Raw genomic sequence first — 25,401 nt, forward strand, 5'->3', positions numbered from 1 at the left:
CGCCTTCTTCACCACCGACTCAACCTGGAGGTTAACCTTAAGAGTATCCTGTACGAGGACTCCCAAGTCCCGTTGCATCTCAGAACTTTGAATTCTCTCCCCATTTAAATAATAGTCTGCCCATTTATTTCTTCTGCCAAAGTGCATAACCTTACACTTTCCAACATTGTATTTCATTTGCCACTTGTTTGCCCATTCTTCCAATCTATCCAAGTCTCTCTGCAGACTCCTTGTTTCCTCAGCACTACCAGTCCCTCCACCTATCTTTGTATCATCAGCAAACTTAGCCACAAAGCCATCTATTCCATAATCCAAATCGTTGATGTACAACGTAAAAAGAAGCGGCCCCAACACTGGCCCATGTGGAACACCATGGTAACCAGCAGCCAAGCAGAATAGGATCCCTTTATTCCCACTCTCTGTCTCCTGCCAATCAGCCAATGCTCTATCCATGTATGTAACTTTCCTGTAATTCCATGGGCTCTTATCTTGTTAAGCAGCCTCATGTGTGGCACCTTGTCAAAGGCCTTCAGAAAATCCAAATATACAACATCCACTGCCTCTCCCTTGTCTAGCCTACTTGTAATTTCCTCAAAAAATTGTAATAGGTTTCTCAGGCAGGATTTTCCTTTAAGAAAACCATGCTGAGTTCTGCCTATCTTGTCATATGCCTCCAGGTACTCTGTAACCTCATCCTTGACAATCAACTCCAACAACTTCCGATGTCAAGCTAACAAGTCTATAATTTCCTTTTTTGCTTCCTTGCCCCCTTCTTAAATGGCACCCTCTTTCGCTCCAAAGAGAAAAGCTCTAGCTCACTCAACCTATTCTCATAAAATGTGCTCTCTAATCCTTGCAGCATCCTGGTAAATCTCCTCTGCACCCTCTCTAATTATGTCATCTCACCAGCTTTGACATAATTTCTCATCTTTCCAGAGCTGAATCTCATCCTTTTGATCGTTTTAATAAGGAGATCTAGTTATCCTGTTGGTGTGCCCTACACAACCCTCAACCTCACTTACCCCATTTCAAGGTCTTTTCTGAGAGGTGATGCTGCAAAGCTGGTGATACTCCCACTAATGGTGAGTGAGCGCAGCCCATAACCAGTGAGACTGAGGTCTATGTGAGGGAATTAGAATCAGAATCAGGTTTAATATTAATGTTGTGAATTTTTTTGTTTTGTGGCAGCAGTAGAGTGCAATACATAATAAAATAACTATAAATTACAGTAAGAAATATAATATATATATAATTAAAATAGATAAGTCGTGCAAAAAAGAGAGCAAAAAATCCTGAGGTAGTATACGTGGGTTCATTGTCCATTCAGAAATCTGATGGCCTAGGGGAAGAAGCTGGTCCTAAACCATTAAGTGTCTGTCTTCAAGAAGGAGGTTCTTCTTCCTTGATAGAAGGAATGAGAAGAGGGCATGCCCTGGGTAATGGGGGTCCTTAATGATGGATGCTACCTTTCCAGGCATTGTCTTTTGAAGATGTCCTCAGTGCTAGGGAGGCTAGTGCCCGTGATGGAGCTGGCTGAGTTTTTAACTTCCAGCACTTTTTCTATACAGTGGTCCCTCGATACCCAACAGTGATGCAACCAGTTAGAATGTTCTCCACAGTTCATCTATAGAAATTTGCACAAGTCTTTGGTTGCATACAAAGTCCCCTCAAACTCCTCATGAAATATAGCCACTTTTGCACATTCTTTGTAATTTTATCAATATATTGGGTCCAGGACGGATCTTCAGAGATGTTGACACACAGGAACTAGAAACTGCTCACCCTTTCCACTGCTGATCCCTCGATGAGGACTGGTGTGCGATCCCTCTTCTGAACTTTCCAATTATTTCCTTGGTCTTACTGATGCTGAGTGCAAGGTTGTTGTTGCAACACCACTCAACCAGCTGATCCATCTCACTCCTGTGTGCCCCCTCGTCACTACCTGAAATTCTGCCCTTGGAGGGTCAGACACCCTGGGCCAATAGGCTGGTCCTGGACTTATTTCATAATTTACTGGCGTAATTTACATATTATATTTATGGTTCTATTACTATTTATTATTTATGGTGCAACTGTAACAAAACCAATTTTTCCCCTGGGATCAATAAAGTATGACTATGACTATTGTCAAATTTATAGTTAGCATTTGAGCTGTGCCTCAGTGTTTGTGGGGTCGCAAACAGAATGAGAGGAGTAAAAGGCTGAGGTTTGTCTCAACTTTGTGCAGGTGAAGAAAGCCTTCCTGGCAATGGTCGCCAATGGTGTGAGAGCCGCCCCTCTCTGGGACAGCAAGGAGCAATGTTTTGTGGGTGAGTTTAGATCCTGGTGTCAGAATGTGATTGGAGTACACGCATCTTCGGACTCACAGAGTCTCACAGCACAGATACAGGCCCTTCAGCACAACTCGTCCATGCCAACCAAGATGCCTGTCTAAGCTTGTCCCATTTGCCCACATTTAGCCCCTATAACACAATATACACCCTAAGATCTTCCCTTCCCTCCCTCATAGCCATGCCCTTCATTTTTCTTTCTTCCATGTGCCTATCTAACAGTCTCTTAAATGTCCCTAATGCATCTGCCTCTAACATCATCCATGGCAAGACTTTTCAGAAACCTACCTCTCACACTACCCCCTTATAATTTTAAGGTTATACTTTTTAACCTTAAAATTACACCCCTTGTATTAGCCATTTTCACCCGGGTTAAAGTCTCTGGCTATCCACTCAATCTATGCCTCTTATCATCTTGTACAGCGCCTATAAAAATATTCACCCCCTTGAAAGTTTTCAAGTTTCATTGTTTTACAACATTGAATCACAGTGGATTTAATTGTTTTTTTTGACACTGATCAACAGAAATCAGTGGAGATCTGTTTTCACTTTAACATGTAAGAGTCTTTTTCTATTGATCAGTGTCAAATAAAGCCAAATTAAATTCACTGTGATTTAATGTTGTAAAACAATAAAACATGAAAATTTCCAAGGGGGGAGGTGGTGAATATTTTTTATATGCACTGTATACATCTCTATCAAGTCACCTCTCATCCTCCTTCGTTTCAAAGAGAAAAGCCCTAGTTCACTCAACCTATACTCATAAAAGATCCTCTCTAATCCCGGCAGCATCCTGGTAAATCTCATCTGCACCCGCTCTAAAGCTTCTACATCCTCCCTATAATAAGACAACCAGAATGGAACACAATATTCCAAGCGTGGTCTAATCAGAGTTTCATAGAGCACCACACGCCTTTTTCACCAACTTAACAACTTGCTCCATAACTTTGAGGAATCTGTGGATGTGGATCCCAATATCCTGCTGTTGCTACTATTTCTCAGCCCAGCTCTGCATCCTGCCAATGCCCTGTTGCAAGCATATCTTTCTAAACTTTTCCCATCCATAAACTTGTTATCCAAATGTCGCTTAAATGTTGTTATAGTAGTCGCATCAGCCACTTTCGTAGTCAGCTCATTTCATGTATACACCAGTTCTGCTTGAAGAAGTTGCCCCTCAGATCCCTTTTAAATCTTTCCCCTATCACCTTAAACCTACATCCACTAGTTTTTGAGAACTAATCTCCCCCACTTTCCCTCCCAAACTCTCCCCAATCTTCCCCACTCTCCCTCCCAATCTCTAATCTCCCCCCACTCTCCTCACGGCTCTATACCCATGCACCGCCTTCTCCTCAGCATCCCCACTTTCTCCCCCACTCTCCCTCCCAATTTCTCTCTCAGTCACCCCACTCTCCCCATCATTCTACCCCAATCCGTCCCCTCTTTACTTTTGCTCCTGTCCCCCCACTCTCCTTGCCACTCCACCCCCTCCTTCCCCTCTCCCCTCCCCTCCCTCTTCCCCCACTCCTCTTCTCTCCCCCACTTTCCTCTGTCACTCTATCACTCATCCTCATCCCATTCTGCCCACTTGCCCACTCCTCTCTCCTCCCCTACTCTCTCCGTCCACTCCCCCCCTCTCCTCTTCCCCCTCTCTGCCACTCCCTCGCAGACCCTGTCTCCGGTCAGTGATGTTAACAGGCCCCCTGTATAACTGCTCCTATCTCCGCTCTCCGCAGGCATGCTGACTATTACTGACTTCATCAACATCTTGCACAGATACTACACGTCTCCGATGGTAAGGGTGTAAGTAGGAATGGTAAGGGGCAGTACGGTAGCACAGCGGTTAGTGAACACTATTACAGCACCGGTGACTCGGGTACAATTCCTCCCACTGTCTGTAAGGAGTTTGTACATTCTCCTTGTTTGTGTGGGTTTCCTCCGAGTGTGCAGGTTGCCTTCCCCATTACAAAGACGTATGGCTTAGTGGGTTAATCGGTCACATGGGTGTAAGTAGGAGCCGCGGGCAATCTACAATCAGTAAAATGATCCCTTTTAGCACTAGTTTTGTTGTAGGAGCAGAATGAAAGATTACGCATAGTTGGTGTTTGACATAGCGTGTGATTTATTAAAAACTGGCGTACACCAGGAGACCAGTCAAAGCTGATCTACTCGAGCATGGATTTGATACAGCTTTTACATTCCCAGTTGGTGAGATTACCAGTAAACTATGTTTTGTTAGCAAAATAGTGGCTACAGGAAGGCTTAATTAAGTAGCAGACTAGGTCCTGATTACAGAATAAAATGACAAACTACAGGTGTAACAGCAAATCCAATTTTCTCTTACAATGGGAGCACACTATAACATCATTAGTGAAGTTCCTGAGATTGGGTGTTGTCCTTGCTGGATTCCACGTTTTTAGTTCTAGGCTTCATCTATGGTTCCCTGTAACCACATTAGCATAATCCATATCCCAGTTTACCAGTCATTAGCCCTCACTATCCCTTCCCCAACAGCAGTAACTGCGCAGTGCAAGCTGATCATAAATTGATCCCTTTAAGAAACAGTTCTAACTCCACACCCACACTGAGGGTTGTTACCATGCTGGGTCTCCCAATAAAGAATCAATAAAAGTAAGGACAAGCCAGGGACGTTCATTGTTTGACCAGACTGAGTTCAGGGTATAATGAATAGAGTTCACAACACCCTTCACCATGAGTGCTGTTTCTTTATTAGCTTGTTTGTTTATTTATCTACATATCTGACTATTCATTCAATCATTTATGTATCTATGTATTTATCTATTTCTTTAATGAAACATTTATGTATTGATATACACTATTTCTCTATGTATGTATGTATATATTCATTCGTTTATTTAGAGATACAGTGCAGAACAGGACCTTCTGGCCCAATGAGCCATACCACCCAGCAACCCACCTATTTAACACTAGCGTAATCATGGAACAATTTGCAATCACTAATTAACCTACTAACTGGTATGTGAGAGGAAACCGGAGCACCCAGAACAAATCCACATGTTCATGGGTAGAACTTCTGTGTGCACCTCTATGTATTTACCCATCTATCTCTCTGCATGATTATTTTTCTTCTGCCCATTGGTTGTTTGTCAGTCTTTGTTTATGTATACTTATTCTTAAATTCTGTTGTATTTCATTATTTTCCTGATTCATTGCCTGCAAGGAAATGAATCTCAGGGAGTTATATATGTACTTTGATAATAAACTTACTTTGAACATTGATAAACACCAGATCCTTTCTCAATGATAAACCAATTAACAATATAAGTCAGGCCATTAAAGAGGTGACAAGATTTTGTCCAGGCGTGACAAGAGGTCAAGGCATTGGCAATCGGAGCTCCTGTGGTGAAGTGGGTGTGTTTTGAGATAAGAACATACCAGGAGTCCAGAGCACCCACATTCTGAAATATTATAAATTGGTACATTGATTTATTATTGTTGCGTGCACCAGAGAGAAAGAGATTAAATGGTGTTCTGCCTTCTATTGGTTTATTATTATTGTCACATGTACTGAGGTTCAGTGAAAAGCATGGACTTCATACTGTTCATACAGATCAAATCATCACACCAGTGCATTGAGATAGGACAAGGTAAAACTCTGGTAGAACACAGAATAAAGATGTACCATGGAGAGCGTTCTAACAGGTTGCATCACCGTCTGGTATGGAGTGACCACTGCGCAGGATCAGAACAAGCTGCAGAAAAATGCAAACTCAGCCATCTCCGTCATCGAGGACATCTTCAAAATGCAATGCCTCAAAATGGCAGCATCCATCATTGAGGACCCCCATCAGCCAAGACATGCCCACTTCTCATTGCTACCATCAAGGAGGAGGTACAGGAGCCTGAAGACACACACTCAACTGGTTAGGAACAGCTTCTTGCGCTCTGCCATCAGATTTCTGAACGGACAATGAACCCATGTACACTACCTCACAATTTCTTTCTTTTTTTTTTAAATCTCTTTTTGCACTGACTATTTAATTTAATTTTTTATACAGTGGATTCTGGTTAATTACTCCATTGGTTAATCGGGGCAGCCGCCTATTTTGGACAACCCTTGAAGAACAAAAACTAACAGAGAAGGTAGCTGGGATTCCCTTCATTTATTTGGGACGCCACCATTTCATTGGGACAGAAGACTATTGTCAAAAGGTTTCCATTTAGCCCAAGTCACATGAACGTGTGGCCGTTAGACACTACACCGCTCAGGAATAACAGTATTTAAATAGTGTCAGTTGTGTGTGTCTGTGTTCAAAAAGCAGTGATTTTTGTCACTGATTGTTGGTGAGAAATAGACAGTAAGACAACTCAGAACTGGTTTTACTTGCTGCAGTTTCAAGCATTGAGGCTTGGAGATGTCAGAAATAGCTGTGAGTGAAAATAAAATGATTTTGCTACTTCAACAAGTTGGGACTATGAAAAAAATTGCAGTTATCGTCAATCATCTTGAATGTTACAATGAAAATGAAGATTTGGGTGATGCAATCATTGAAAGCATTGTATGAAGGCAGTTCATTATCTGCACTAATCTTGTTCCATTACAGTCAATCAGAACATCAGTTGCTTGTCCATCTTATTAGACGATGAGAGTGAAACCTGTGCTGAGGAGTTTTTAAAGTGGAGAAGCTGCTGCACTTGGACAGTTCCACTCTCTTGACCTTGGAAGTCCATGTCCAGTGGTATGAGTCGTCATCACAAAGTGAGGGCTTTCTTGGTTGCAGTGGATAACCACGACTTCTGTGTTTTTCATGTCCTTCGCTCTCCATGAAGCACTGCAGAAATGTCTTCTCGGTCATTGGATCCCTCTGTTGATATCACCTACCCAGTCTATCAGAGTGGATTCCCCATGCTAGGACAGACATGTCCCTATCTCACCAGGTATGAGGCCCGCCAGCTACCCTCATCTGGTTTAGCCTGCCTGTTGTAGAGGCGTACCAGGGTGTGGCTGCTGTCACATACAAACAGCTACTCGGAGCCACAAGTGAGAGCTGAGTGTCCTGTAGGGCCTAAAGAAGCATACAAATTAGCCAGAGGAAGCGGCTCACCTGAGGACTGGGAGACATTCAGAGTTCAGCAGAGGAGGACAAAGGGCTTAATTAGGAAGGGGAAAAAGATTATGAGAGAAAACTGGCAGGGAACATAAAAACGGACTGTAAAAGCTTTTATAGATATGTAAAAAGGAAAAGACTGGTAAAGACAAATGTAGGTCCCCTGCAGACAGAAACAGGTGAATTGATTATGGGGAGCAAGGACATGGCAGACCAATTGAATAGTTACTTTGGTTCTGTCTTCACTAAGGAGGACATAAATAATCTTCTGGAAATAGTAAGGGACAGAGGGTCCAGTGGGATGGAGGAACTGAGCGAAATACATGTTAGTAGGGAAGTGTTGTTAGGTAAATTGAAGGGATTGAAGGCAGATGAATCCCCAGGGCCAGATGGTCTGCATCCCAGAGTGCTTAAGGAAGTAGCCCAAGAAATAGTGGATGCATTAGTGATAATTTTTCAAAACTCGTTAGATTCTGGATGAGTTCCTGAGGATTGGAGGGTGGCTAATGTAACCCCACTTTTTAAAAAGGGAGGGAGAGAGAAACTGGGGAATTATAGACCGGTTAGCCTAACGTCGGTGGTGGGGAAACTGCTGGAGTCAGTTATCAAAGATGTGATAACAGCACATTTGGAAAGCGGTGAAATAATCGGACAAAGTCAGCATGGATTTGTGAAAGGAAAATCATGTCTGACGAATCTCATAGAATTTTTTGAGGATGTAACTAGTAGAGTGGATAGGGGAGAACTAGTGGATGCGGTATATTAGGATTTTCAAAAGGCTTTTGACAAGGTCCCACACAGGAGATTAGTGTGCAGACTTAAAACACACGGTATTGGGGGTAAGGTATTGATGTGGATAGAGAATTGGTTGGCAGACAGGAAGCAAAGAGTGGGAATAAACGGGACCTTTTCAGAATGGCTGGCAGTGACGAGTGGGGTACCGCAAGGCTTAGTGCTGGGACCCCAGTTATTTACAATATATATTAATGACTTAGATGAGGGAATTAAATGCAGCATCTCCAAGTTTGCGGATGACACGAAGCTGGGCGGCAATGTTAGATGTGAGGAGGATGCTAAGAGGATGCAGGGTGACTTGGATAGGTTGGGTGAGTGGGCAAATTCATGGCAGATGCAATTTAATGTGGATAAATGTGAGGTTATCCACTTTGGTGGCTAAAACAGGAAAACAGGTTATTATCTGAATGGTGGCCGATTAGGAAAAGGGGAGGTGCAACGAGACCTGGGTGTCATTGTACACCAGTCATTGAAAGTGGGCATGCAGGTACGGCAGGCGGTGAAAAAGGCGAATGGTATGCTGGCATTCATTGCAAGAGGATTCGAGTACAGGAGCAGGGAGGTATTTGTTACTTAGTTAAATGGTAGTTTGTCTATTTCCATGATACTTCAGTTAATTGGGGCAGCATCTTACTTAGGCCAAGGTGTCCCAATTAACCAGAATCCACTGTATATATAAATATATTTCTAATTATAATTTAAAGTTTTTAAAATTATGTATTGCAATGTATTGCTACCGCAAAACAACAAATTTCATGACATATGTCAACGATTCGGATTCTGATTCAGTTACAGAGAAAGTGTACTGCAGGCTGACAGTAAGGTGTAAGTTCACAATGAAGTGGATTGTAGTGGTGAAAGAACTGAGAGCTGTCCATACTAAACCATAAGAAATAGGAGCTGAATCAGGCCATTCAGCTCATTAGCTGCTGTGCCATTCGATCACGGCTGGTTTTCAGCTTCCAATCCATTCTCCTGGTAACCCTTAACCTCCATGGCCGGCCTTTGCAGGCCTTTCCATATCCAATGGGTTCCAATGGGATCCCCCTCATCATTTTAAACTGCATTTGTGAAACTTTTCTTTCCTGGATCATTCTTGTGAACCTCTTCTTGGTCTCTCCAGAGTCAGCACATGATTCACTAGATACTCAGCCCAAAACTGTTTACAATATTCCAAATGTGGTCAGACCACAGCCAGCTAATGCCTCAACGGCACATCCCTGTTTTTACAGTACAGTCCTCCCAAAACAAATGCTAACATTGTCTTCCTTACCATCGACTCAACCTGAAAGTTAACCTTAAGGGAGGCCTGAATTTTTCAGAATCAAGGTGAGTAAATTACGATATGGAATATATATATAAATTAAGTAAGCAGTGCAAAAAGAGCTCAGAATTAGTGAGGTAGTGTTCATGGGTTCACTGACTATTCAGAAATCTGATGGCAAGTGGAAGAAGCTATTTCTTAAACCTTGGGTGTGTATCTTCCGGAAAGCATTATAGGGCTATTAAAACAAAAACTACATGCTACCTTAACTTCCTCCCCCAGGCAGTTAATCTGATCAATCATTCTGGTTAGACACCCCCACCCTCCCCTCTACCTATTGCCTCCATTATTGCACTGCAGTGTAAACACTTTAAACCAGTTTTTATAATGGTATTTATTTATTCATGTGCATTTTATTCCATATCTGTACTTTAAGCTCTAACTTTATTTTTATATAATTCTTTGTTCTTTATGATTTTTGAATGTTATTGTTTCTGTTGCATGTTGTGCCCTGACCAACACACCATTGCAAATTCCTAATACATGTAAATGTACATGGTGAATAAAGTTGACCCTTGACCCTTCAGACTCCTGTACTTCCTCCCTAACTGTAGTAATGAGAAGAAGAGGTCGTGAGTTCTTCCATGAGGATCTGTGACAATCAACTTACCTCCAAAGTACGTCAAAGCCGTATGGCTGTTTTGGTGTGAGCTATGAGGTCACCAGTTCCTTCTCCTGCAGTCCTCAAGTTCTCCTTGATGACAGTGACAGGTATCAAGTCCTCAGATTAGCATATCAAGTGACTCCTACTGGCTCCTCCAACACTGCAAGGTGTCAGTTCAGATGTCTCTGATAGGGAGAGAACTCAGAGTTCAGAGCAGTATTACTAAGACAAACTAACACAAGCTAATGGAACTCAGCAGATCGGGCACCATCTAGGAAAAGGATTAAGTAGCCAATGGTGGGTCTCGGCCCAAAACGCCGACTCCTTATTCCTTTCCAAGAAGCTGCCTGATTCGCTGATTTCTTCCAGCATTTTGTGTGTGTTGCTCTGGATTTCCAGCATCTACAGACTTTTATTTTTTATCTTATAACACCAGGGAATTAATTTTCAGTCAGCTTGAACTTCCTCAGCCAAGTAAAACAAACATTCAGGTTTATCTCTTTGTTGTATACTGCTAATAACTATTATTTTATCTCAATATATGTACAAGGGAGTGTGTAAGTGTGTTAGTACACTGACAAAACAGTAGGAAGTTACTGATTATTTTAATTAGTAATTGGTTTATTAAAGATTAGATAAAGATTAACATTATTTGTCACATGTACAGAATAGAGGGACGTCCTTTAGAACAGAGATGAGAGGAACTTCTTTAACCAGAAGAAGTGGTGGATTTGTGGAATTCATTGCCACAGACTTGTGTATATTTAAAGAGGAGGTTTATAGGTTCTTGATTAATAAGGGTGTCAAAGGTTATGGAGAGAAGATAGGAGAATGAGGTTAAGAAGGATAATAAATCAGCCTAAGTGGAATAGTGGAGCAGACTCAATAGGCCAAATGGCCTAATTCTGCTCCTATGTCCTATGTTCTTATGGTCTTACATCTAAACATCATTTATGTCAAATCAAATCAGCAAGGATTGTGCTGGGGGCAGCCCACAAGTGTTGCTGTGCTTCAAGCACCAACATAGCATGCTCACAACTCATTAACCCCGAACCGTACATCTTTGGAATGTGGGAAGAAACCAGAGCACCAAGAGGAAACCCATGCAGTCACAGAGAGAATGGACAAACTCCCTACAGACAACGGCAGAAATCAGTGATCAAGGGTGCTGCAATGTGATTGCTTTAACTGCCACTCGAGTGCTTTCTCATGTATACTAAGATACAGTGACGAGCTCTTATTGCCAGACAGATTATTTCTTAGGTAATAACCTCAAGGCAGTACAAAAGGAAACAAAAACAACAGGAATTCTGCAGATGCTGGAAATTCAAGCAACATACATCAAAATTGCTGGTGAACGCAGCAGGCCAGGCAGCATCTCTAGGAAGAGGTACAGTCGACGTTTCAGGCTGAGACCCTTCGTCAGGACTAACTGAAGGAAGAGTTAGTAAGGGATTTGAAAGTGGGAGGGGAAGGGGGAGATCCAAATTGATAGGAGAAGACAGGAGGGGGAGGGATGGAGCCAAGAGCTGGACAGGTGATTGGCAAAAGGGATATGAGAGGATCATGGGACAGGAGGTCCGGGGAGAAAGACAAGTGGGGGGGGGAACCCAAAGGATGGGCAAGGAATATAGTGAGAGGAACAGAGGGAGAAAAAGGAGAGAAAGAGAAAAAGAATGTGTGTATATAAATAAATAACGGATGGGGTACCAGGGAGAGGTGGGGCATTAGCGGAAGTTTGAGAAGTTTGAGAATAAAGTGCTCAGGTCATTATGAAGTAAGGTTTTTTTTATACAGAAAGTGGTGAGTGCATGGAACAAGTTGCTGGGTGTGGTGGTAGAGGCAAATACATTAGGGACTTTTAAGAGTCTTAGGTAGGCACATGGATGACGGAAAAATGGAGGGAATGGCTAGATTAACCTTAGAGTAGGTTATAAGGTCAACATAACATTGTGGGCCAGAGGGCCTGTAATGTGGTGTTGTAGCAGTGTGCTACACACAGCGCTAGAATAACGACACGTAGTCGGTGAGTTGTAGTTGCGAAAAAAGAGGTTTATTCAAACTCTGCGGCCTCCTTTAAAGCCTTCCCGTTCCCTCCCTCCCCGGGAGGGACTGCTGTGGGGAATGCATATTCGCAGATCCTTCCCGCGTGCGGGTTTTTCCCCCTGCTGGTGAAGATGGCCTGGTGCCCTTTTTGGGGCCGGCCTGTCTGCCGGCACGCGCCGTTTTTGTGAGCCGGTTCGAGTGCGCTGGAAAGTGGGTTGCCACATAACCCCTCCCCCAGCACCGGCGATATATCCCCCAATGTCCACAGTCTGGATCGGCCTCTGTTTGGGAGGTCTGCCTCTGCGCCGCGGTGCCTGAGCCTGGACCAGCGGCGCCAAGTCCACATGGGCCGGTTTGAGTCGATCCACTGTGAAAACCTTCTCTCTCCCCCCAATGTCCAGCACGAACGTGGACCCATTGTTCCTGATTACTTTAAATGGCTCCTCGTAGGGCTGCTGTAGTGGTGCCTGGTGTCCGTCCCGTCGTACAAAAAGAAACTTACAGTTCTGCAGGTCTTTGGGTACACAGGTCGGGCTCTGTCCGTGCTGTGAAGTGGGTACGGGGGCCAGGTTACCGAGCCTCTCCCGTAGTCTGTCCAGCACTGCTGTGGGTTCTTCCTCTTGCCCCCTTGGGGCTGGTATGAACTCTCCTGGGACGACCAGGGGTGCGCTGTACACCAACTCGGCCGACGAGGTGTGCAGATCCTCCTTGGGCGCTGTGCGGATTCCGAGCAAGACCCAGGGAAGTTCGTCCACCCAGTTAGGCCCCTCCAGGCGGGCCATGAGGGCCGATTTCAGGTGACGGTGGAAGCGCTCCACTCGTCCGTTCGACTGTGGGTGGTAGGCAGTTGTGTGGTGTAGCTGTGTTCCTAAAAGGCTGGCCATAGCTGACCACAGGCTGGAGGTGAACTGGGCGCCCCTGTTGGAGGTAATGTGGGCCGGTACCCCAAAGCGTGCTACCCAGGTTGCGATCAGTGCTCGGGCGCAGGATTCAGAGGTGGTGTCGGTGAACGGGACCGCCTCCGGCCATCTGGTGAACCGGTCTATCATAGTTAGGAGGTACCGTGCTCCTCGTGACACTGGCAGGGGCCCCACGATATCCACATGAATGTGGTCGAACCTCCGGCGGGAGGGTTCGAACCGCTGTGTCGGAGTCTTGGTGTGCCGCTGCACCTTGGCCGTTTGGCACTGCATGCACGTTTTGGCCCATTCACTGACCTGCTTACGAAGTCCATGCTACACGAACCTGTTGGCGACCAACCGGACGGTTGTCCTGATGGAGGGGTGCGCTAAGTTGTGAATGGACTCGAAAACCCGCCGGCGCCAGGCTGCTGGGACGACGGGGCGGAGTTGGCCGGTAGCGACGTCACATAGTAGGGTCCTTTCACCTGGGCCTACGGGGAGGTCTTGAAGCTGTAAACCGGAGACTGCAATCCTGTAACTGGGGATCTCAGTGTCTGCCTGCTGTGCCTCTGCCAGCGCTGCATAGTCCACCCCCTGGGACAGGGCCTGTATGGTAGGTCTGGAAAGTGCGTCCGTCACGACGTTGTTCTTTCCAGAGACATGCTGGATGTCCGTCGTGTACTTGGAGATGTAGGACAGATGTCGCTGCTGGTGGGACGACCAGGGGTCGGACACCTTTGTGAACGCAAAAGTAAGCGGTTTGCGGTCCGTGAATGTGGTGAAGGGCCTACCTTCTAAGAAGTACCTGAAATGCCGGATTGCCAGGTATAGTACCAATAGCTCCCGGTCGAAAGCACTGTATTTGAGTTCGGGTGGTCGTAGGTGTTTGCTGAAGAACGCCAGGGGTTGCCAGCGACCCTCGATGAGTTGTTCCAGCACTCCACCGACTGCTGTGTTGGATGCGTCCACCGTGAGGGCAGTAGGAACGTCCGTTCTGGGGTGCACTAGCATCGCGGCGTTTGCCAAGGCTTCTTTGGTTTTAACAAAAGCGGCTGCAGCCTCTTCGTCCCAGGTAATGTCCTTGCCCTTACCCGACATCAGGGTGAACAGGGGGCGCATGGTTCGGGCTGCTGAGGGGAGGAAACGGTGGTAGAAATTCACCATACCCACGAATTCTTGCAGGCCTTTGATTGTGTTGGGTCGGGGGAAGTGGCGGACCGTGTCTACCTTGGCGGGCAACGGGGTTGCCCTGTCTTTAGTAATCCTGTGGCCCAGGAAGTTGATGGTGTTGAGTCCGAACTGGCATTTGGCCGGGTTGATTGTAAGGCCGAATTTGCTCAGGCGGGAGTAGAGCTGGCGGAGGTGGGACAGATGCTCCTGCCGACTACTGCTGGCTATGAGGATGTCGTCCAAATAGATGAATGCAAAGTCCAGGTCGCGTCCCACCGCGTCTATTAGCCGCTGAAACGTCTGTGCGGCATTCTTTAGGCCGAACAGCATTCGGAGGAATTCGAAAAGGCCGACCGGGGTGATGAGTGCTGTTTTGGGGATGTCGTCCGGATGTACCGGGATTTGATGGTATCCCCGGACGAGGTCTACCTTGGAAAAGATCCTTGCGCCATGTAGGTTTGCTGCGAAGTCTTGAATGTACGGCACAGGGTAGCGGTCTGGCGTTGTAGCCTCATTCAGTCTGCGGTAGTCGCCGCATGGTCTCCAGCCCCCGTTGCCTTGGGCACCATGTGCAGGGGGGAGGCCCATGGGCTGTCGGACCATCGTATGATCCCTAATTCCTCCATCGTCTTGAACTCCTCCTTCGCCAGTCAGAGCTTGTCCGGGGGAAGCTTTCGAGCACGGGCGTGGAGGGGTGGTCCCTGGGTCGGGATGTGGTGCTGTACTCCGTGTCTGGGCATGGCTGCCGTGAACTGTGGTGTCAGTACTGATGGGAAATCCGCCAGGACCCTGGTGAATTCATCGTCGGACAGCGTGATGGAGTCCAGGTGTGGGGCTGGCAACTGTGCTTCACCCAGGGAGAACGTTTGAAAAGTCTTGGCGTGGACTAGTCGCTTCCCTTGCAGGTCGACCAGCAGGCTGTGAGCTCGCAGAAAATCCACCCCCCAGGAGTGGTTGGGCCACGGCGGCCAGTGTGAAGTCCCACGTGAACCGGCTGGAGCTGAACTGTAGCCGCACCGTGCGGGTGCCGTAGGTCCGTATTGTGCTGTCATTTGCGGCCCTCAGGGTGGGTCCCGGTCCTCTGTTGCGGGTGTTGTAACTCGTTGGAGTTAAAACGCTGATCTCTGCTCCGGTGTCGACCAAAAAGCGGCGTCCCGACTGCTTGTCCCAGACATACAGGAGGCTGTCCTGATGGCCAGCCGCCGTAGCCATCAGCGGCAGATGGCCCTGGCGTTTCCTGGGAATTTGCAGGGTGGTCTGCAGCGGCGGGCCTCTGTGCCCCACCACTGGTGGTAGAAACACCATTGTTTGTTGGGCTCCTCAGTCCCGTCGCCGGGTTTTGTAGGCTCTGCTGCCGGGCCTGGTCTGGTCTGCCGTTGGGCACACGGCTTGGTGATCTGTGCGATGGACGCCCCTCTCTCCTTCCTGGCATTCCACAGCACATCTGCTCGGGCCGCCACCTCCTGGGGGTTGCTGAAATCTGCGTCGGACAGCAGCAGGCATATGTCCTTGGGCAGTTACTCTAGGAACGCCTGCTCAAACATGAGGCAGGGTTTGTGTCCTTCAGCCAGGGCTAGCATTTCGTTCATTAATGCTGACAGCGGCCAGTCTCCCAAACCATCCAGGTGCGGTAAGTGGGCAGCTCGCTCGCACCGTGAGAGTTCAAAAGTCCTTATGAGCAGGGCTTTGAATGCTGTGTATGTGCCCTCCTCCGGGGGCGACTGTATAAACTCCTGAACTTGTGCAGCTGTCTCCTGGTTGAGGGAGCTCACTGGGTGGGACTGCTGCGGGGAATGCATATTCGCAGACCCTTCCCGCGCGCAGGATTTTCCCCCTGCGGTGAAGATGGCCTGGCACCCTTTTTGGGGCCGGCCTCTCTGCCGGCGCTCGCCAGTTTGAGTGCGCTGGAAAGTGGGTCACCACAGTGTGTTGTTCCATGTTCTACGCAGTAGATTGAAGATCAAGAGTTTATCTTTGAATTGGTTTATTATTGTCACATATGCCAAGGTAAGTGCCATCCATACAGATCACTTCATTGCATCAGTACATTGAGGTTACAGAAAATAGCAGAATGAAGAATATAACCTTACATTTACAGAGAAAGTGCAGAGCAGGCAGACAATAAGGTGCAATTGCCATGACAAGGATAGACCGTGATGTTAAGATTCCATCTTATCAGACTAGAGGATCATTCTTCTAGCAGTTGTATAGAAGCTGACCTTAAGCCAGGGAGTACAGGCTGTCAAGATGATTAGAGTGGATGGGGTCTTTCATTACGTTGGCTGCTTTACCGAGGCAGCAGGAACTGTAAACAGTCAAAGGATGGGAGGCTGCTTTGCCCAATGGAATGGGCTGTGTTCACAACCCCGTAGGTCCAGACAGTTCATTCACAGTACTTGGCACCACCATTAAGACTTCCCTGAGTTGAGCTTGAGAAGGTAGAAGTGAGATTGTTAAATTTTATTTAGAGATACAGCACAGTAAGGCCATTCCAGCCCAACGAGCCCGTGTTATCCCATGACACCCATCTGACCAACTAACCTACTAACCCTTATGTCATTGGAATCTGGAGCACCCGGAGGGAACACATGCAGTCACGGAGAGGACACACAACTCCATCAGACAGTGGTGGGAATTGAACCCGAGTTTCTGGTGCTGTAATAACATTAGGGTTTCATGAACTGTGCAGTCTGTGTAGGGAAGGAGTTCCACTGTGTTGTTCAGGAGACAGGTTCAGGTTCTTGATCCTATGACAAGGAAGTAATAGATGATATTTGTATACAGTGTATTTATGGATAAAAGAAAAATGGAAGCTTATACAGGAGGAGAGTGTTAGATTGATATTGTTTGGTAAAAGTTCAGCGCATCTTGGGCCAAAATGCCTGCACTGTGCTGTATGATAGGTACAATGGGTAATGTGAGTGTCATCACAGAGTGACAGATTCATTGAGCACTACAGCACAGAAGCAAGCTCTTTAGTCCAGTTAGTCTGTGCCAAACCATTATTCTGCCTAGTCCCATTGACCCGTACCTGAATAACACCCCCCACACCCTCCCATCCAAGTACCCATCCAAACATCTCTTAAATGTTACAAATGAACCCACATCCACCACCTCCACTGGCAATTCGTTCCACACTTACACCAACATCTGAGTGAGGAAGTTCCCTCAGGTTCCTCTTCAATATTTCATCTTTCATCCTTAACCTATGACCTCTAGTTTGAGTCTCACCCATCCTCAATGGAAAAAAAGCCTACTTGCATTTACCCTGTCTGTACCTCACATAATTTTGTATACCCTGATTAAATCTCCCCTCACCACTCCAGAAATAACTTCCAACGGTATTAGGTTATGGTGTCTTTGACATCTTGAATATTCCTCCAGTGCACACCTATAAATGGTCAGTTCTTCTGAAACCCTCAGGTGCACCAACCCAATCTATTCAACCTTTGCTACAGCTCAGGTCCTCAAGCTCTGACAACTTCCTTCCTTGTAAACTTTGCATCATTGGAAAGGAATTTAGATACATTGGATTTCCCAGCTGACCTTGTCCTGGAGGGTAGAAATTCCTCGAGATACAGCAGGAGTGCTGAACCTGAAAGATTGACTCACTGCTCCCTTCCAGGCTGATACTGAGCCTCTGTTGCAAGAAGCCACTTTTTAAAAGTTGATCAGGGTCAAAGTCAAAGTCGATTTGTTTTCGAAGTATGAATGTGTCACCATATACTACCCTGAGATTCATTTTCTTGCAGGAACTTGTAGGAAAATGAAGAAATATAATGCAATTTATGAAAAATCATACATAAACATAAATAAAGACTGATAAACAACCAATATGCAAAGGCAGAATTTGAGGTCAAACTTTCTCTTTCAGGTGCAAATCTATCAGTTGGAGGAACACAAGATTGAGACTTGGAGAGGTGAGGAGGTTCCTGAGGGATGAGCGCTGAATACTGTGTGTGTGTGTGTGTGTGTGTGTGTGTGTGAGGGTGTGTGTGTATACACCCACATGTGGTATGAGTGTGTGGATCTGCAAGTGTATATGCATGAGTGAGTGCAAGAATCGCTGAGTGTGTGCACGTGCTCTGCATGTATGCATGCATGCATGTGAGTGTGTGTGCAAGTGTCTGTGAGTGCATGTGTTCATGCGTGTGAAGGTGGGTGTGTCAATGCATGTTATTGCGTGTGTGTGTGCGCACGCGCGCATGCATGTGCAAATGGGTATGTGTTCCTGAGTGTGTATACATGTGTGTGAATGAGCATGCGCACATAAATGTGTGTGGGTTTGTGTGTGTGTGTGTACACACACAAATGCTGGTCAGTGCCTGTGCTACATGTGAAAGGACGTGTTAGCAAGCTAGTCCATGTTAGAAGTGAGTACACACACATGTGAGTATATGCCTCTATGTTAACCTTCAATGATTAATTCTGGTCCATGTTAATTTTTACCCAGCATTGCTTGTTTACCTGTTCCTTGAATGTTTATTCCCCACCCTGCTGTCCTAGTCAGAATCCTTCCCTTACACTTAACCTTGACTATGTTGCAGTACAGTTGTCGATGCTTGACTAACCACCACTGAGGAGTGGCCCCATTGTGCACCTACCACGGTACCAGGGACTTCACAGTTCACTCCAAATGGCCCCATATCTGACTGAGCCATGGTCCATCATTGTGTTGATCTTTTTCGGGGGTTGGGGGGGGCGAAGATTTGAAAAATAGAAGCAAGAAGTATGAGTTCTCCATTAGAATAATAAGGCTTAAATACATCCACACCAAATATCCTTGGCAGCTGTAACCTTGAGAAACATTACAACAAAGGGACGTCACAATGGAACTTTAATGTACCTGAAAATTAAAATCTCACCACCTCTGACAAATTTGCAGGATTCCATCTACCCCAACACCCACTGTTATCCAAGCAATGTGTTTATGTAGCTCATCAGTCTCAAAGGCAAACTAAATATATGCTGTTAAAATCTAATTATAACTCAATAATCAAATTCATTTTTATAAAACTATCTATTTGATTTAACATTCCCTCAGGTAAAAACAGAAATGTTAGAAATACTCAGCAGGTCAGGCAGCATCTGTGGAGATGGACTCAAAGCCAACATTTCAAGTCAATGAGTCTAATCTCTCATTCCATTTTTTTGTACTTTTGGAAGGACTTTCAAAAAGGAGGCATCTCCTATCTCCTTAGCCTATGGGATGTGGATGTTTTTGACAAGGACAAGATTTTTTACACATTCCTAGTGACAGGAACAGTGGATGCAGAACCTAGAGTAAAACATTAATCCCCTCAAACTTCCTCTGTCATAAAACCACAAGACATAGGAGTAGAATTAGGCCATTCTGCCCATTAAGGCTGCTCCGACATCCTTCTATTCTCAATCTGTGCCCTCTGGTCATAGACTGCTAGAAACATCCTCTCCATGTCCACTCTATCTAGGCCTTACAATATTCGATTGATCATGACTGTACTGATTGTTGGTGTCAACTCTCAATATATTTGCTACATCACCATCCAAGACCACTTGAGAGAGAGAACTACACAGACACCCAGCGTTCTGAGACAAGCATTGCATCCCATCTGAGTAACACACACAAAATGCTGGAGGAGCTCAGTAGGTCAGGCAGCATCCATGAAGAGGAATAAAGTGTCAACGTTTTGGGCCGAGACATTTCATCAGCATCCCACATGTCCTTATCCTTTACTGCAATGCTAATTTCCTTTGAAAAGAAAGGTTGAGCTGTTTTCTTGAACGGGGCTTGTACATTGAACATTAGGCCCTTTAACCACGATGTTGTATCAACATTTTAACTTACTCTAAGATCAATCTAGCCTTCCCTCCTACATAGCGCTCAGTTTTTCTTTTGGTCTTATAAATAGAACAAGAAAATGGAATGCATCAAAAATTATGGCTATTTGAAATGACTTGGATCATAGGTCATTGCACTGAGTAAACTTCGTGAACATTGCTTTTCCGTTCAGATGAAGCTGGTTCAGTTGAATGATTTCACTTTCCCCTTCTCTCTAGAGATTTACTTACAAGGTTCCTTTAAGAAACTGGTCAGTATTTCACCGAATGACAGGTAAAATGATTATTCTGTGTGATTGGGATTGGTTTTATTGTGGACAAATAGTGAATTCTGTAAACATTTCTCTCTATTCATTCTTGAACATAGATGTAACAAATGCAAAAAGGTTGGTGTTGATGTGAAGAGCCAAAGAAATTATTTTGATACAGCATGACTTAATGATTCTGAGGTTCTCATGGGATGAAGATATCACTCTAAGGGAGGAACATACACAAAATGCTGGAGGAACTCAACAGGCCAGGCAGCATCTATGGGGAGGAACAAACAGTCAATGTTTCGGGCTGAGATCGGGGGTCTTAATGAAGGGTCTCAGCCAAATCATCAACTCTTTGTCCCTTTCCATAGATGCTGCCTGACCTGTTGAGTTCCTACAGCATTTTTTATGTGTTACACTGAGGAAGCATTTTAACAGCCTTTTTATTTGGGAGTATGGTTGTGAACCATCACCTTTTTGAACCACAGCAGTCCTTGATGTGAAGATCCTCCCACATGATTGTAAGGGTGGGAATCCCAATGGGGATGAGGGACCTGTAATATATTTCATGACCTAAATTGGGAATTTAGCTTATTATTGTCACACACACTGAGGGAAAGAAGTTAAGTTTGTATGCCATCCTTACAGACTCATTTTGTCCCAAAAGTACATCGAGATAGTACAAGGGAAATGAGCAACAGAATGCAGAATAAAGTGTTACAGTTGCAGAGAAAGTGCAGAGCAGGTAGCCAATAAGTAACAAGGCCATAACAAGATAGATCACGAGCTGGGAAGTGCATCTCTTGCACTAGGGGAATGTTCGATCAAGAATGAAAGATCAGCTTTATTCACCATATACATTTACATGTATTAGGAATTTATTGTGGTCTGTTGGTCAGGGTGCGACATGCGACAAAAACAACATTCAACAGTGATAAAGAATCATATAAAAATAATTTTATATAAATAAAAATGTTAATAAAGTTGAAGGTTAAAGGATGGATATGGAATAAAAGGTACATGAATAGACTGAGACAGAAGCTGTCCTACATGCTTGGAGGACAATTTGGGAAGTGGTGGTGTCCCACTACTCCCAAAGCCCTTGACTTGGCAGTTTTGGGAGGTGCAGGTAGAGCAGTTCTGGAGAATAATGACATCTTCCTGAAGGTCTGCGCTGAACCCACATTGCACTACTGAAGGTAGTGGACATTTAGGCAATGGGATTTGAGGATGTTTTTTCGGGAAGAAGCTGATACTGTAGAAAGATTGAGGGACAGAGTCTGGTTGGAATCCACATTGAAAGAAAAGCCTTTTAAAACCTCAACAACACGCAAAAACTGCAGGAGAACTCGTTAGGTTAGGCAGCATATATAGAAATGAGTAAACAAACGATGTTTCGGGCTGCGTCCCTTCATCAGGACTGGAAAGGTAGGAGGAAGAAACCAGACATTTAAAACCTCATCAAGATATCAAAGCACCTTGTAGCCAAACTAGTAATTCAGGTCGCCACCATGCAGGATGAGACATTCAATTTACACTCAGATAAAGATAAAAATTAAGATTAGCTTTATTTCTCAGACGTACTTTGAAACATACAGTGCATTATTTGTGTCAAATCAAATCTACAAGGTTTATGTTCAGAGCAGCCCTCTAGTGTCAACTTGCTTCCAGCACCTATAAAGCATTCCCACAGCTCACTACCCATAACCAGGATGTCTTTGGAATGTGGAGGAAACTGGAGCACTTGGAGGAAATCCACATGGTCACGGGGAGAGTGTACCAACTCCTTACAGACCGCAGTGGGAATTGATCCCCGATCTTCTGATGCCGGTGCTGCAAAGTGTGATGCTAACCGCTACTCTACAGTGCAACCTGCAGTTCACAAGGCACATGGCACCCTGGTGAATTTCAGAACTGGCTTGCCCATCGAAGGTGGAGAGTAATGGTGGAAGGCTGTTATTCTGGCTGGGGGCCAGTGAACAGCGATGTTCCACAAGGACCACTGCCAACTGCTGGGACCTCTGTTGGGTGTGAGAATGCTGGAGGAACTCAGCAGGCCGAGCAGCATCTACGGAAAAGAGTACAGTCGAGGTTTCGGACTGAGACCCTTCATGAAGTCCTGATGAATGGTTTCAGCACAAAACATGGACTGCACTCATTACAGCAGGCCTGGCCTGCTGAGTTCTTCCAGCATTTTGTGTGTTGTTTCAATTTCCAGCATCCGCAGATTTTCTCTTGCTTGTGATTGGTCCATGGTTAGTGTGGTAGACCCCTTAATAACACAGAGGTACAGAGGGATCTTGAGATCCAGGTACATAATTCACTAAAAATGTCTACGCAAGTGAAAAGGTAGTGAGGAAGGTGTATTGTATAGTAAAACTTGCCTTCATTGGTCAGGATGTTGAATGTAAGAGTAATGAAGTCATGTTGCAGTTGTATAAAACTTCAGTCAGACCACACTTAAAGTATCGTGTGCAGTCTGGACCCCACATGCCCCCTATAATAGGAAGGATGTGGAGACTGTGAGAGGTTCACTAAGGTGCTGCCTGGATTAGAGGGTATGAGCTGTAAGGAAAGGCTGGACAGACTTGGGCTGGTCTCCCTAGAGCACCAGCGACTGATAGGGGACCTGACAGAGCATTTAAAATTATGATAGGCATAGATAGAGTAGACAGTCAGGGTAGAAATGACAAACACCAGAGGACGTGCTGTTAGGGCTGGAGGAGGGAAGCTTAAAGACGATGTCGGGCACAGGTTGTTTTTACGCGGGGAGTGGGAGGTGCCTGGAACCTAGGTTACCAGGAGTAGCAGTGGAAGCAGGCAGTTTGATAGACACACGAATATGAATGGAAAGGAGAGATGTGGAAGGTACACAGCAGGGGGACATTTAGCATAAATCGGCATCAAGAGGGCCATAAGAGATTCTGCAGATGCTGGAAATTTTGAGGAACACACAAAATGCTGACGAAACGGAACAGGTCAGGCAGTATCTACAAAGGGTGATTAGCAGTTGACATTTTGGACTGAGACCCTTCATCAGGACTGGAATGGAAGGGGGAAGATGCCAGAATAAGAAGGTGGTGGGGGGTGGGGGTGAAGGAGTACACGCTGATAGGTGAGACCAAGTGAGGGGGAAGGTGAGCAGATGGGGGAGGGGGGATAAAGTAGGAAACTGGGAGGGGATTGGTGGAAGGGGTAAAGGGCTAAAGAAGGACTCTGATGGGAGAGGAGAGTGGACCATGGGAGAAAGGGAAGGAGGAGGAGGGGAACCAGAGGGAGGTGATGGGTAGGTGAAGAGAAGAGAAGAGGTAAAGGGGTGGAAAAAAAGAGAAGGGGATGGTGTGAGAAATAATCGTAAGAGTACAAAATCAATGTTCCTGCTGTCAGGTTAGAGGCTACGCAGACAGAATATGAAGTTTTACTCCTCCACCCCGGCTGTGGCCTCGCTGTGGCAGTACTAGAGAACATGGGTCAGTATGTCAGCCTGCAAATGGGAAGTCAAATTAAAATAGGTAGCCAGTGGGAAATCCCACCTCTCGTGCCAGATGGAGCAAAGGTGCTCGACAAGCGGCTCTGCTTTATATTCTATGCAATGGCTATAGCTTAAATGGGCATCTCGTTTGGTGTCAGCAGTTGAGCTAAAGGACCTGTTTCTGTGCTGTATGTCTCTACATATAGATGAGTGGGGTGCATGTGATGGTCTGGGAGGGGGAGCACCTCTGGTGAAGGGGCTTGTCGTGTCCGTTCTGAGGCAGCGCACTCACTTTAGCCCCCACCGGACACTCAGCTCTCACCTGTGGCTCCAAGTGGCTGTTTGCATGTGACAGCAGCTACCACACTGCTTTGACAAGCAAGGCTAAGGAAGGTGAGGGTGGCCAGTGGACCTCATGCCCTGGTGAGATAGGGACTTGCCTGTCCTAGCCTGTGAAGTCAGCTCCAGCAGACTGGGTGGATGAGATCAGCAGTGAGATCCAGCAGCCAGGAAGGTGGTTCTGCAACGCTCCGTGGAGAGCAAAGGGCATGACAAGGCACAGAATAAGTCATGGTCATCCACTGGAACCAAGGAAGTCCCCAGTTTGTGATGAGGACTCATAACCCTAGACCCAGACTTCCGAGCTCAAGAGAATGGAACTACCCCAGTGCAATGGCTTTTCCACATAAAATCCCTCCCGTATGGGTCTCCTGTCATTGTTGGATACAAAGGACAACCAAGATCTACTGGGTCGTGTTTCATTCATCACTTGAGAATTAGCACTCCAGGGAGTCGAGTACGCTCCCCTGTGCCACATTGGAGTACCTTGGTCAGGAGGGGGATTCAAACTTGTGGACTCTGGCCTCAGAGGTGAGCGTGATACTACCTGACCGGTAGCTGGTCTTGTGCTGGGGTACTCCTGGCAGAGCACCGCAGTTCACTTTTATTTGTATCTGCACAATTTGTCTTCTTTTGCACATTGGTTGTTTGTCAGTCTTTGTTTACGTGTAGTTTCTCATAAATGCTTTTGTATTTATTTTACTGTAAAAGCCCGGAAGAAAATCAATATCAAGGTAGTAGTAAGGCATCCGTTAGTCTTGCGAGACCATGGATCTGCGCCTGGAAAGTCTTCACTCTCCAGGGCACAGGCCTGGGCAAGGTTGTATGGAAGACCGGCAGTTGCCCATGCTGCAAGTCTCCCCTCTCCACTACACCGATGCTGTCCAAGGGAAGGGTAAGGGCCGATACAGCTTGGCACCAGTGTCGTCGCAGTGCAATGTGTGGTTAAGTGCCCTGTTCAAGGACACAACACGCTGCCTTGGCTGGGGCTCGAACTCATGACCTTCAGGTTGCTAGTTGAATGTCTTAACCACTTGGCCATGTGCCCACATCACGGTAGTAGGTGGTAACATATGTGTACATTGATAATAAATTAACCTTGAACTTGAGCTCAGTACAGACAGCGCAGCAGCACGGGGTTAGCGTAACTCTAACACAGCGCCAGCGACACAGGTTCAAATCCACTGCTGTCTGGAGGTAACTTGGATTTCCTCCTTGTGACTGCATGCACTTGTCTGGGTGCCCCTGTTTCCTCCCA

At 45.8% G+C, this 25,401-nt stretch overlaps 1 protein-coding gene across 3 annotated transcripts in view; it reads left to right on the forward strand.

The window, feature by feature from the left end:
* The window catches only part of LOC134347606 (5'-AMP-activated protein kinase subunit gamma-1-like), a 63,594-nt gene that overhangs the window by 14,651 nt on the left and 23,542 nt on the right, over positions 1 to 25,401 (forward strand). For 2 of the 3 annotated variants that reach the window (XR_010018208.1, XM_063049962.1), the window contains exons 4-7: positions 2,228 to 2,309; positions 4,064 to 4,122; positions 18,133 to 18,178; positions 20,298 to 20,352. Coding sequence is in view for 2 of the 3 variants with exons in the window: in XM_063049962.1 (XP_062906032.1) it covers positions 2,228 to 2,309; positions 4,064 to 4,122; positions 18,133 to 18,178; positions 20,298 to 20,352 (242 nt within the window). In the remaining variant the exon portion in view is untranslated. The remainder of the gene's footprint in view (positions 1 to 2,227; positions 2,310 to 4,063; positions 4,123 to 18,132; positions 18,179 to 20,297; positions 20,353 to 25,401) is intronic. The other variant, XM_063049964.1, reaches the window with a different exon arrangement.

The sequence above is a fragment of the Mobula hypostoma genome, chromosome 6, assembly GCF_963921235.1.
Source record: "Mobula hypostoma chromosome 6, sMobHyp1.1, whole genome shotgun sequence".
Lineage (NCBI taxonomy): Eukaryota > Metazoa > Chordata > Chondrichthyes > Myliobatiformes > Myliobatidae > Mobula > Mobula hypostoma.